Source organism: Lycorma delicatula, chromosome 7, assembly GCF_047948215.1.
Source record: "Lycorma delicatula isolate Av1 chromosome 7, ASM4794821v1, whole genome shotgun sequence".
Classification (NCBI taxonomy): Eukaryota; Metazoa; Arthropoda; class Insecta; order Hemiptera; family Fulgoridae; genus Lycorma; species Lycorma delicatula.
This window is the reverse complement of record NC_134461.1, coordinates 132,797,100-132,812,134: the sequence shown is the minus strand read 5'-3', so window position 1 is coordinate 132,812,134 and position 15,035 is coordinate 132,797,100. Positions and strand designations below refer to the sequence as shown.

Sequence of the window (15,035 nt, the reverse complement as noted above, 5' to 3'; positions counted from 1 at the left end):
TTTATTTTAATTGAATTAGTAATCAAAATCAGTGGAAGAACAGAAAAAATTTATCATTAAGATAACAAGTTTATTCCTGAATTCCAACACACTTTTTTATTTTTCCATTATTTCAACATAACTTCTATTCTTCCATGATCAGACTGATATTGTAATTTGATGTGTTAAATGCAATTATAAACAATAAATATATCACTGCTATTAAAGAATAATTAACTCTATAAACACTTTGGTCACAACAGCTGTGTGTCTATGATCTAAGCGTCAAGCAGTATCTCACATCAGAATAAAATATGTCATGCATTACATAATAAAATTCAAATATTCAGCAAATATTTCTCTAAAACATTCTTATCATCTCCATCAATATAAAATACTCGTACTAATACACAGAACTCACGTAATTATGATGAATAACTACAGGTTTTTTTTAATTAACAATTTAGTTAAATTAGCAGATTTCATCTATAAATGAACAAAATCATACCATGGTAATACAATTTCAACTTGACATCTTAACTGAATACACTTCTACATCACAATCATCTCGAAATTTTCTATTTTGTCAGGAATAATCTAAAACAATACTGCCAAACATAATAAATATAGTATGTTTGGTATGTATGGTTAAAATCTATTCAGCCATCACATACTGTGAAAACAAAATTAAAACCTACACTCCAGTATACTACATAAACTATTCTATAACAATACAAAAACTACAGAATAATTATTTACTAATTTTGACTTCCATATAAATTAGTTTAGAAAAATTATAAAAACATGTTCTGAAAATAATTTAAAAAAGCCAATTGAGATTTAATACATTAATACAACAAATATTGTTACTTCCTGAATGTTTTTTTTTTAAATTGCTGAAATCAAAAAATTAAGAATTACAAAATTTTCAATACAATAACTACAACAAAGAAACCTTTGGGTATCAACTATTTTAAAAATTAGAATGCACATACCAAACTATCAGAGACTGTTTAATGTTTAGGTATGATAATGACAGCAGCTCGTGTTAAATCTACTAATGTACATTTTAGTAAACGGTCAATTTCTAAAAACAAAAATGATTTTGAGTGAGACAGAACATTCCTATGGTTGTTTGCACAAAATTCATACGTACATTTTAAAATTAAAACTAACTTACTTTCAAACTTTATAGTCCACGATAATTAAGTCAAAAGTGTTTGAATTTGATTGTGAAGAAGTGGTATAACTTTTTTCTTTTTTTTTAGACTCTGCACAATATTAGAAATTATAATGAAGAGGTCCAGACACATAAATTGAAGAGCCAAAAAAATTATGAACAAATGTTTTAAAAAAGAAGGTAAAATCGTGCACTTTTTCTGAAATATCTCAAAAAACATAGGATTTATCGGCATTCTTCAGAGAACAAAATTTGTTCATTATGAAAACTATGAAATTTCGTACAAGGTTTGAAATCAAAAATTCTAATGTAGATATTGGTTACAGGGAACATCATTAAACAAAAATTTACGTTAATAAATATTAATTTGAGAGGGTCAAAATACGATTTTATGTTTTCATTACAATACTTTTGACAAATCTTGATATATCATAGAAAATCTATCTGTTTAGAAGGTGAAAGGGAAAAATCACTCGATTTAAAAAAAATTAAATACAATTTTTATAGGAAAACACAAAAATTAATAGCAGTTATAAGTACAGAAAAATAAATTCCATATTTTTAGTTGTCATATAATTTTTAGATTTTTATACTTCAGTTACTTTTAAATCAAATTAAAATAAAGACCACCTATAATGGTTTTCACTGGCCCCCTCAGTAAGCTTTAAATAAGTGTTATAGATGCAAAAAAAATACATAGAAAAATTATTTTTTCATTCCATGCAACATAAATTTTTAATTATATAAATTTACAAGAGAAATTTAATATTTTTTTTTTTTAAATAATAGTGATCACGTTTATTGTGAAACAGTAATGATTTTTACATTTCATTTAGATAGGTTTCTTTTCCATACTATCACTCACTTATAATAAAAGTACAAAACACTTTACCTGTACTTCTTTCTGAGAGAGTTGTAGGGTCTGTCCTTTAAAGTCGCATGCTCAGGACTCTCTAAATTGACGCTAGAGGGCTGCAGCGAGGACAGAGAGAAGCTACTCTTCATCGCACTATTCTCGAAACCTAAAATTATAAAATAATTTCTATAAAACATTCACACAACTGAAAAATTTAAATACAGAAATAAAATTCACAAGTACTTTCAGATAAAGGAAAAAAAATATTGATATTTTACTAAAATTTTAATCTAATGCAATACACTTAATCAATTAAAATTGAATAATACATAATCATATGAAGAGGCAGAAAAAATATATGTTTCATTACTCAAGTTATCAAGCGAATACATTATAAAATCACATTAAAAAGCTTGCAATAAGCATAAGATTAATATACAGTAGATGTACAATCGGTAGAGAAAAGTATTCTTCTTCATTTCTCAGATATAACAAGCATATTAAAAAAAAATTCTACATAAAAATTGAATTTATTATCGTGCAGGTATGTAAATTCTTATTCCATAACTTTCCATAGATAAACTAGTACGGGTTGCGATTGTTCAGACTGCATAAAGAAACATAGAATTCTCTATGAATAATAGTGGTTTAAAGAGTTAAACTACTTAATTATGATTTTATTACAAACATCAACATTTTTATTTTAACGTACTATACACCTACACGCTCATATATCTAAATTCAGTTACAAAATTAATAAGCAAATTATAGAGAATATTCAAAAGTGAAAATAATAATTTAATAATAATCGTAACACAAACAGAAAAATTGTTTTTTTTAAAAGTTCCTTAAACCCTATTAAAAGAGAATTTTAATATATGCACATTTTTAATTACAAGAATCAGTAATGTACAAGGAAAATGCAATAATTCAATTTGTTCCAATAAAAAAAGTTCAAATGAGCAGTACAAGGATAAAACTAATATATAAAATGCCAAAAGCAAGAATGACTCTTGTGTAAATGATGATACGTATTATTAGCTAGTCTTACAGAGGAAGGGCTGAATCAGAGGTCAGAAAGAAGAGAGTATGCGTCGTCACTAAGTTTGTACATTTGCAAAGTGACAATTTCTTTCAATAAATTTTACTACTATCGCTCAGCAGAAAATTCACAACCATAATTATTATTTACCTGGCTATAGCTACGCTGCTGAAGCAGCAGCATAGATATAAAAATAAAGTATAGTGATTTATCAAAATTAGGAAATTGGAATTTTGGCAAATACGATGTTTCAAGACTCCCATTAGTCCAAAAATCTGATATGGACACTACATGACTTCCTTGTACACCAATTAAATTACATATACACATTTTCTGCTGCACTTCATATAAACTTATTTCATTTTAAAGTGAGATGTGATCCTTCAATTCTTTAATAAACCGGGCAGTTACACAATTGCATTCTGGTGGACATCACATAGCATCACAATTTTTTGTGGTGTCTGTATCAGCATTTTATATTAGTTTATATATTAATTTTGTTTCACATCACTCAAGTAGTTATGTGGTGTAAGTGAGAACGTGTCGGGATCCATAACCATGCACACATCGATTTAAATCAAACATTCAAATACATTTTTTTGCTCTTTTTTTTAAATATTTGTTATTAATAGTTATTAACCTCTGTAACATTTTTGAATTAAAATGAAAGTATGTAGAATTTTATTCCACTGATAACTTCTGATTTCTTTTCATATTTTTTTACTTCCTTGTATGATCGCAAAAAATTTCAGTTTTCAGATTTCAAGTGAAATATCCATTTTGATCATCCCTGAATCCATTTTGACTAGTTTTGGCATGACGTCTGTACAAATGTATCTTGCATAACTCTTAGCATGTATCTCTTATAACAATTAGCTGTAGGATGTTGACATTTTGGATTTAGGACTGTTGTAACATCTATTTGTACATTTCCCTTTTTGATTGCAATCGACTGAACCAAAAGTATCCTAAAACCCAACAAATTTGAATTTTGGACTTTTTCTTAACTGCAGTAATAAGCCCTCATCGAGAGCTTTTCAACGATGTATCATAAGTTGGGCTTTTTGGACACTTTTGATTCAGTCGATCGCAATCAAAAGGAGAGGAGCACAACTATGTGTTACAACAGTCCTAAATCAAACAATTTCGACATTCTATGACTAACTGTTTTTCAGTTATGCGAGATACAAATGTACAGATGTCATCCTGAAACTAGTCAAACTGGATTCAGGGATGGTCAAAATGGATATTTCCATTGAAATCTGAAAACCGAAATTTTTCGCGATTATAATACTTTCTTTACTTTGTACAAGGAAGTAAAAAACAAAGAAAAGGTTCTGGAAGATGCATGTTGTACATACATACATGTGCTGACTTGCATTCCGTCTTGTTTCTACAACACATGTCGATGGAGCAGCAGGTGGCTAATAGAATAATGTTCATAATTATTATATAGCATTACAACTGTTAAACAAACAGTTTTTTAGGTGCAATTTAAAATCTAGTATACGAATAAATTTCTCAACTAATTACAAATCTTTTCCACCCAGTTGATCAAGCAGATGAATCACGAACACATAAAACTTGTTAAGATACAAAATATGCTAATAAAGTTATAAAAAAAGAAAAAGGAAAACAGTTAAGACCATACCACCAGGCATGGCGGTTTCAGTGTCGGAGTAGCAATTGAAGAGCTGTGTCAGAAGGCGGGGGCATGCCTCATCTTCAGAGCCGGATGACGCCCCGGTAGACGAAGACGTCTGGCTGCTGTATGGAGAAGATGGAATTCTCCACCTACCCCTACTTCTTCTACTCCACCTAAAAAAAAAAACACATAAATTTAATAACATATTTAAAATAAAATAAATCCTTTTAAAATTACTTAATATAAAACCGTTTAAATAATTCAGAACAAAAATTAACAAGATTTATTTGCTGTATATGTTCCATCACCATACAGCAAACACATTCATGATTGTACCGACTAAAATTTTATAACGGCGATGGAACTTAAGGAATTAATAATGTTGGACCGCTGGGAGACCAAGTTTTATGTTGTTATGCTATTGAAGCGATTTAATTTCACAAGAACAGGCACACTACGACATTAATGAAAACAGTACATTAAGCTGAAATTTTATTACAAAGGATCGTATTTAAATATTTAAACAATACCTTAAACTTCATTGTAGACTCTTTTTCACTTATTCAGGAAAAGGAATTTTTGCTTTTTGTTGATAATTAATTTACCGCATAAGCTCGAAGCTTGTGTGTGGAAATATGAATGTGCATTTTGAATCTTTTTAAACAATTTTACTTTATTTTTCATAATATATTTACTACGGTATTACTTTTTGTAAAATAATTATAATACATGTAACACCGAATCAAAAAGATTCATTCAGGAACTTGAAACTTTTAAGTACAAAAAAAAATTCATATCCTATTATGTTTAATCTCATTTCATGCCGATAAGCGACATTGTGAAAAATCACTAAGTCCAAACCGCCGCTTTATACATAGAATCTACTTCTGAAAAAGTACAAAAAAAATCTCTTTCGGCACGCCGGAAGACGGAGATAGAGTTCACCGGTGCTAAGTAGTGGATAAAAAAGATTCCACCTTTTTAAGTTAAGAAAAAATTTTGGTCGCATGTGAAAAAAGTTTCACATGCAACCATTGCCATACTGAGTAAATTGAATTTTTTGTTAACTTTAATGCGGAAATCTTTTTATCTCCTACTTAGCACCGGTGACCACAACATTTTAGTCATCCTCATCCCTTGCCGTAAGGGTTGGTCATATCAAGAATGGTTTCAAACAAAAGTTTTAGGTAATGTTTGAGAACTAACGACCACTTTAAACCGATTCGATACTGTGCCTATTAAGGGAGGTATGATTTTTTTTTAATCTTCGAAACCCCATTTTTTCCACCTCCTGAACCAACGGTTGGTGATATCAAAAAACTTTACTTGGATAGGTTTTAGGCCCTTAACCAAAGAATAGTAGGAACTTTAAACGACATCAATATTTTACTTAATAAGAAAGCTATAGCGATATTCTGTTTTTTTCGTAAAAGCCGATTTTGCCCATCTGAACTGAAATTGTGGGGTCGTTATATTTTATGTATAAATTTGAAAGAGATTGGCGCAAAATTTACATTTATATATAACTTTTGAGCTGAAGGTGGCTTTGGGGTCTGGGGGTGTGAAACGCGAAGATAAGTCGAAATTTTCCGATGTACCAATCATGGTACTCATTAAAATAGGTGGTACATTCCTTTCTTGTAAAATCTACCTAAAAGAAATAATCTTTAAAAATATAGTTCCCAATTTTTTTTATCTTCACTAAACATCTACCAATTATACCGGTAAAATTTAAATAAATAAATTTTTTATCCTAACTGGTTCATAATAATACATTATCAATCAGGAAAGGGTAGAAGTGAAAAACAGCTGCATGGATGGTCGACTTGTAAACTGTGGTAAAAACACGATCGTAAAATTAACAAAATTATGTGATTAATGTCCATATTAATTTTTTAACATATAAACAAATGAAATAATGTTTACAGCCTATGAAACAAAGCAAATACATGAAGATACAAAAAAATTTAAAATTCAGAAGACGATAATGAAAATTATTTGAGCTCATTTTTTTGTGCATGTTGAAGGGGACGGAGAAAATTTACGGGTTTTAAAAGTAAAAACGATTCTGCGGTCTGGTTTGGTGGAGTTACATATTGTTATTTTTCAATCATTCTTTACATAAAGAATGCACGTTCAGAAACTAAACGCGTGGATAATTTAGGATATTTCACTTAAAAGACATCTACTGTAATTTTAGAACGTTTAATCTCCTTGTAAATTAATAAAAAAATAATTAAAAGAGAAAAACAAAACTAAGATGATGTATTTCTGTCGCCGGTTACAATATGCATTTCAACAGGATGTATAAGGCGCCTCGGCATAAGAAACAGGAAACTAATGAAAAATAATATATTTTAATTAACGCAGAATAATTAACGCTGTAATTAATCATTTATTGTAAGCAAAAATATGTTTATTAAATATACTATACAAAAAAAACTTTCTGACCTCCAAGCTAAGAAATATATTGTTCTCGACAAAACATACAACAGCGAATAAAAAATAAAAAGTTAACTATTTTTAGATTACAATACATACGAGTACATTCAATATTTTTTTAGTTAATCAGAACTTTAAAAATCTAGCGTTATTTTATTCGATTGTAAATTTATAAAAGGCACGATATACTGCATCGACTTGTTTTATTCTATTAACCGCAGACAAAAAAGTTTAATTAAAAAGATGAACTTCTATCGTAATTCATTATTATATACTCGTATTAGACTGAAAAATAATTAGAGTAACCTTTTATCAAAAATAAAAAATGAAAATTAATTTATTATAATGATAAGGTTATAAAACCAATATGATATTTATTCGAGAATTTCTTCTTTTATATTAAAAAGGAGAAAAGATTATGGAGATAGAAGAATTTTGTTATTTGGGAAGTAGAATTACTAAAGATGGACGAAGCAGGAGCGATATAAAATGCCGAATAGCACAAGCTAAACGAGCCTTCAGTAAGAAATATAATTTGTTTACGTCAAAAATTAATTTAAATGTCAGGAAAAGATATTTGAAAGTGTATGTTTGGAGTGTCGCTTTATATGGAAGTGAAACTTGGACGATCGGAATATCTGAGAAGAAAAGATTAGAAGCTTTTGAAATGCGGTACTATAGGAGAATGTTAAAAATCAGATGGGTGGATAAAGTGACAAACAAAGAGGTATTGCGGCAAATAGATGAAGAAAGAAGCATTTGGAAAAATATAGTTAAAAGAAGAGACAGACTTATAGGTCACATACTAAGGCATCCTGGAATAGTCGCTTTAATATTGGAAGAACAGGTAGAAGGAAAAAATTCTGTAGGCAGGCCACGTTTGGAATATGTAAAACAAATTGTTAGGGATGTAGGATGTAGAGGGTATACTGAAATGAAACGACTAGCACTAGATAGGGAATCTTGGAGAGCTGCATCAAACCAGTCAAATGACTGAAGACAAAAAAAAAAATTAAAAACATTAAGATTATCTACTGCTAGCCCCATCTAGGGAGCTCATCAGGATCAAGCACTGAAATACTATCGACTCACGATAAATTTAAATATTCAAATCGATGTAACTACAGAAATATTAATTATTTATGTTCGTTACTATTCTTATAAACGCAGTAAAACCTTTACTCATTTCAAACCTAATTTAATCAAAATCTTCATTAACCGAAACGGTACCGCTAAAGGTAATTTAGTAGCATTTAACCGAATAAGTTTATAGATTACAAATCCACTTTGCAACAGCATTAAAAACACCAGTGAAACTGTGAATGGGAGGTACAAATTCCTGATGTACATAAAATTAAAAAATGAAAATCCGGTGAAAATTTGACTGTCATAAACAAATTTACAATAAACATTTGAATAAGTGCAATAAATGTAGATACAAAGTAAGCACCCTTGCAAAATCAAGGAACGATGAAGAACTTAAATAAAATCTTGTATTTTTTGTGAAAAAAAAATTTTTTTTTTTTTTAATCTTTTTTCCATTATATTAAAAAAAAGTTTCTGCTACACATTACAAACATATCTCATTAAAAAAGGGAATTAATTTATTTTAATTTTCGATTTATTAATTTATTTTATTAAAAATTTGAAAAAAGATGTTTTCCATTTATTTTAATTTTGTTTTTAATTCAAAATAAATATTTATCGATCATAACATAGAGAGACGAATCAAATACAAATTGTACAAGACAAAGATTTTTTATATAAAAAATAAATAAATACATTTTATAAGTAAATAAATATATATAAATATAGTAAATTAAGGATGAATTAATTCTGAAAAAGAAAGGAATGTAAAAAAAAATTACAAGTCAAACGATTAATAACTTAAAAAAGAAATTAAAAGATAGATTACTTTAGTTTTTAAATGAAATGCGTCACAGAGTTGGAACAAACAGATTTTATTTAACGGTCAAGAGTCGTAGAATATTACTTAAAATCAAATGATACATTTATTTAATAACTTATTTAATTGAAATTATCTTTTTCCGATCTAAAATTAATGCGTCGACATTTTATCGTTAAAAATGATAAAATGTCATACTGCAGTTTTTACAAAAAAAAAAAAAAAATACAAGATACAAGAAAAAACTGGGAATTTTTGGAATTTTAAATCAGGCATGACCCCAATGATAATATTAGAATAATTTCACAAAAAGAAGTTAGGGGGGTTTCTAATTACACCCACTTTGTGTTTATGAGTACACACACAACCGCGCGCGGAGTGGATATATATGTTCAGTCTTTGGTGAAAAGTTGTTACACAGATCAATCAATATCCTTATTAAGGGTCAGAAAAAAAGGGTTGAGTCGCATTTCATTAATTATAAGGGGAGCTTTATTCAGATAAAATCTAACTATTAAAAAATTAATTTTTTGCAATCTATTTCACGGTAATCTGTCGATAATGTTTTCTAAAAAAATACTAACTTCAGCTGAAATGTAAATCAAATAAATACAGGAAAATATTATATTTTTTCTACCTTCGTACAAAATTTACACGCAAAAAAATATTAAATCGCTGAATTTTCCCTTGGGGTAGAATAAATTACATATTTAAAAAAAAAATATTCCGGTTATAAATTAGTCCAAGTAAATCGCATCCCGATAAAACGGAGGCTGTGTTGCACTCGGTTAATAATCTTACAAAGACATAGTCGCATAAAATCTCAAATAAATCTGAAATTAAAATTTAAAATCACCAAAAACTAGAAAAAAATGTATACAGTATCATTAAAATTTTATCGACAAAGTGTATTCAACTAATACAAAGCAAACATATACGGTGAACATGAACTTTTCAAACGCCCTGTTTTTATTACGGTAATAAATTACTTATATACAGAAACGAAGATACGGATAAATTTACGGTCTGAAATATAATCTGACCTTCAATAACATACGAAGTAAAGAAATATACCTTGATAAGTTAAATAAAATAATTACTCTGCGTTTAAATATAATTATTGTTCAGTAAATATGTGAATATATTATACCCGAGTCAGGAAGGAAATGAAAAAATAAAAACACGTAATCTACAATAAACTGAACGAGCTTAAAAAAAAACCCCGGCTTGAAATAAAATATCATATAAAATCTATGAAATAAAATTTTTAATACAAAGTTGTATACAACTTGTACTAAATTCTTACTTTTTGAAATAATTTTGTTATATTACATAAATTTCATAAAGAATATAGTGCGATGCACTATAAACTAAAGAAAAATACGTTCAACATAAAAAACCGCTTTAGAGCGATAAACTACTTTATGTAGCTTACAGAATAATATTTTCGTCATTCTATTTTTATCTTTTATCTTAGAAGTCATAAATCAAACACAACGGTTAAAACTTTTCTAGGTGCACACAGTTGAAGTTTAAAAGTAAAAAAAGAACTCTGATTCAGTAAAATTGACTAAAACAATAACCGATTTTTGTATACGCCAATAAACAAGAGGATATATAAACGATCAATCTCACAAAAATAAAAAAAGACAAACATAATATGCGTCGATGTCCTTCAGTAAACTAAAAAATTATCTCTTCTGTACGCCTTAAATTTGTTCAGAATAAAATTGCAGTTATACGAGTTCGGTAACATTGCTCTTAAAAGTACAACTTGTGTGTAGTTAGTGAAAAAATTCTGAAACAGAAATTTTTTAATCTCAATGATCTTCTATGTTTTTTGACTTTTTTGAGTATTCTAACGAATTAAACGGTATATAAAATGTTAAAATAATACTACATAAATAATAAAATAAATACATTTCTTTAAAACATGAAAATTAAAAACTTGTTTAATTTTTTATTTGTCAGTTGAAGTCCAACAACAATGAGAACAAAAAAAAACAACAAAATACTCTAAAAATTATAATTTTCACAAGATAACTGAAGTCGAGAATAAGAGTGAAAAATAATAATACATATAAACCAAGTATTTTTTAGTTATATCTGCCCGATGAATTATTTTATTTAAATTTCTGTATGTAATTCAAACTAAAAACCGATAAGCTCATGAAGAGAAATGAATATCTGATTTTACTTTTCTCACGATCATATTCAACAGGTTTTCTTTTTGTCCTTTTGGTTTACGCGTACGGAACAATTAGGTCGATTACAATAAACTTTTGATAAAAAATGCTTAAAAAAAATATACCATTAGCGAGTGCTTAACCACAAATAATGGGAGAATATTCGTATTTGAAATATGATGGAAGGAGAAATTTTAATTAACAAGTGAATGCGTTTATCTATTTAATCGGCCAAAATAATATTAACCCTTTCAAACAGAAACGCAATGAAAACCTACAGTATTACAATTTTATCAACAATACCCTGCAAATGCTATTAACAGAAGCCGAGACTTTGAGATCTAATTGTAGTCGTCGTAAAACATCGTTGAAAGCAAATGTTTTTGATGTTTAGGTTAGCACTAAATCTTTTTTTGCTTGAAAGTTCAATTTACAAGGTACTAATTTAACGGTGGTAAATAATAGAGATTTAAAAGATTCCGTAGTCAATTCTATTTATTAATCCATTACTCTCCCGGTATATAAATTAATTAAAAATTTTAAAATAAAAATTGTTTTTAACGCGTCAAGATAATTTACTGATTATTTTAGAAATTAATAATTCATTAGGTATTCGATTAATTATTTTAGAATATATAGGTTATTTGGAGGGTGAATGCAAACATCCTGAGACTCTGGCAAAAAACGGAGGTTATAGGCGATTACAAGAACTCAACAAGAGCCTCTCAAGAACTCTTAGCCTCTGTCGCCTCAATTCTCCAACTTCCTACCTATTCGGCAAGTCAAGCCAAACAACTCACTGGAAGGTAACTAACTCCAGCCCTTCTGGGGTTGTGTCTCCTCCAAAACCTGTCTACTCACAGACTCAGTTTCCTGCTGGGCCAGCAGCAAACCGGGTCTACGAGTAGATAGGATTTGGAGGTCAGCGGAAGGTAACAGGAAACCACCGCTGACAATTTTACCTTGTCAACTCCACGGCTTTCCTCAGTTCAACGGCCACGTATGATCGTGAGGTCAAGAAAATGCTCATCGATGAGTTAAATGACTGGTAAGACAAGACAGGTTAATTGACATCAGCAGATAGTTGTCAGTACCCGGAATTTTAGAGTTTGGCACGAAGAGGACCCAGGTTGCGTAGATCAAGACCGGTCAAAAATTTGCCCTTATTCTTACTATTACGGATAATTATATATTAAAGTTGCCTTAAGGTTAATGCATTAAAATTTTCAAAAAAATTGTGCGCTAAGATACATTTATTGTATGATAAAACTGCTCTTATGATGTGCTTTTCAATTATAAAAAGTTTACTAACATGCGTGTCTATAGTACAACCTGCGCAACAATTCCATACTGGGTTAAAAATTCTGCATGTGCATAATACATCAGACTAATATAACTAATATCTTGGAAAGATTAGATGTTTCAGTCCAGAGAAGAAATAATTTACGTATTTACGACATGGTATATATACATATATAAGATGTCTGAAAAAGAATTATATAGTTCTAATTTTACGGTACTCACTAGTGTTTTACGCACAATCTTAAAGCGACAACAAATCGAATCTTAGTTTACACATTTCCCGTCAGAGAGCAGCTGCGTTAGACTGTTGCATAGCCGAGCTTTATGAGCCTGGGCTTCAGTAACATGGCATAAACGCAAGAGAAAGTACAGTGCGTGTAGCGGTCCGCAGAAACAAAATCGGTGACTGTCCGATTCTCCGCGCGAAAAAAGCATACGCAAGTATTGTGAATAATGTTTGAGAACCAACCGGAAGCGTTTTAAAAGGACTCTCACGGGTAGGCCTAAACAAAGTGCTGAAAATAACGAAAGAATCCGACCCTCTTTCCAACCGAGTCCAAAATGTTCAGTTTGTAGTGTTAATCGTCTACTTAACATTCCTAAAAGCGCTGTCCATGATGTTCGCACGCGATTGAAACTTCGGGCTTGTAAACTGCAGTTAATCCACAAAATGAACCTAACAATAAGCCACAAAGAGTTCAATTTGTATCGACTATGTCAAACTTATTTTTTTGCTGATGAAAAGAAAGAGAACGCGCTGAAGAAAACCTTAAGCGTATTTTATTTTCTGATGAAGCCGCATTTCACGTTCATGGAATCGTGAATCGCCAAAATGATCCAGTACGGGGCTGAGAAAATTCTCACGAATAGGTAAAATTCGTCCGCAACTGCCCGAAAGTGAATATTTCGTATTATCACGCGTAATCTAATTTTTTGACCGTTTTAGTTTCCTCACGAACCGACTACAACGGGAAAAGTACACTCGAAAATGTTAGAAAACTTGGCGTTTCCACAGACTGAAAACACGAAGGGGCCTAATTTTTCACCGGGATAGAGCCCCTCCATATCATTCAGAAGTTGTGCCGACTGCGACAGGTTTCAGAAGGTTGGATAGGCAGAAAAGCTCCCGTCGCTCGGCTACCGCGAAGTCCCGATTTGATGCCGATGGATTTCTTCTTTTGGGATTTCGCAAAGGACATTGTATACCGAGGTTTAATATCTGCAGGGTAAATAGTTATCGCATTAAGAGGTAAATAAACTTTATACTTCCATGTAATAAAGCGTGTGCTAAATGTAATTCAGTAAATTTAATTTAGAACCTTGAGTATTTTTCGGATACCCGGTGAGGAGAGAGAGAACCAATATTTCAAAATAAGATACTTTTGTTATTATTATTATTATTATTTATAACCGTTACAAATAAGTACATAAGGTAATTCCTGAAGAAAAATAAATAAGAGAGAATTAACAGGTATCCCCTAAGGGCATAATTTAATCAATGTAATACAAAAGATGAATATACAGTATACTTACACCTATACTTTTCATAATACAACATACATCAATTTTTTATAACAGTACTTGGTACGAAACCGAAAAGGAATGATGAGAATGATGACGCAAATGTCACGGTTAAGAGAGCAATCGATTGTAACGCGATATCTTATTTTGTATTATTTGTATCTTTCTACACTAATCAATAAGAGGATTCATATCAGCAGACATCGCTCGTTTTCCTAGTTTCCTTATATAAGACGACAAAACTGTAATAATACCCGCGCAGCGGGTACTCGAGCGTATAACGATACATATTGTATCTGCTCGAATAGTGTTTATGTTACGCTCCAGTAACACTAATAACTAAAATGATATTAAATTAAAAAAAACACGTGAACACTAATTTACAAAAAAAAACCTAATTTTCAAAGGTAAATCTTTACAGTTATAGATTAACTTGTTGATCTTAAATACGTAAAATAGCATTCTTGAATTTCAAAAATTGGTTTTCGGACCGTAAACTGATATGATAAACTCCATGTCTATTGCTCATTCTAATCGTCGATAAATACGATTTATATGAACCGAATGTCACTAAAGTTGTGGTTAATAGATGGGCTACGATATCGGGTTCTTTATCAAAGAAAACATGGAACAAAACTCTTAAAATTAATTGTAATTATACGACGGGTTGATAACGCTTATTTGCTTAAAAATTTCTATAGTTTTCACAACTTCAAATATAAATAAACCAAATAAGAAGCTGAATTTAAAAAAAAATAAATAATTGAAAGATAACATGACAATATTTTTGTTTCTTAGTTTTACTACGTCGTACGACTATTTCAGGTTAAACGAAAAAATAAAATGAATCATTAGTTAACAGAATCAACCGCGTATTGGAGTATAAGAATACAAACATAAAACAAACAAAAAAATACTCTCAGGAGCGTTTTGGAATAAATTTCATAACCTTTTCAATCGGATATAAAAAAAAGTA

At 29.8% G+C, this 15,035-nt stretch overlaps 1 protein-coding gene across 2 annotated transcripts in view; it reads right to left on the bottom strand.

Moving 5' to 3' along the window:
* klar (klarsicht) overlaps window positions 1-15,035 on the bottom strand; it is a 1,056,371-nt gene that overhangs the window by 677,700 nt on the left and 363,636 nt on the right. For both annotated transcript variants that reach the window (XM_075370262.1, XM_075370261.1), the window contains exons 4-5: window positions 4,709-4,875; window positions 2,052-2,181 (exon numbers count right to left, since the gene is read on the bottom strand). In XM_075370262.1, coding sequence (XP_075226377.1) covers window positions 2,052-2,181; window positions 4,709-4,875 — 297 coding nt within the window. The remainder of the gene's footprint in view (window positions 1-2,051; window positions 2,182-4,708; window positions 4,876-15,035) is intronic.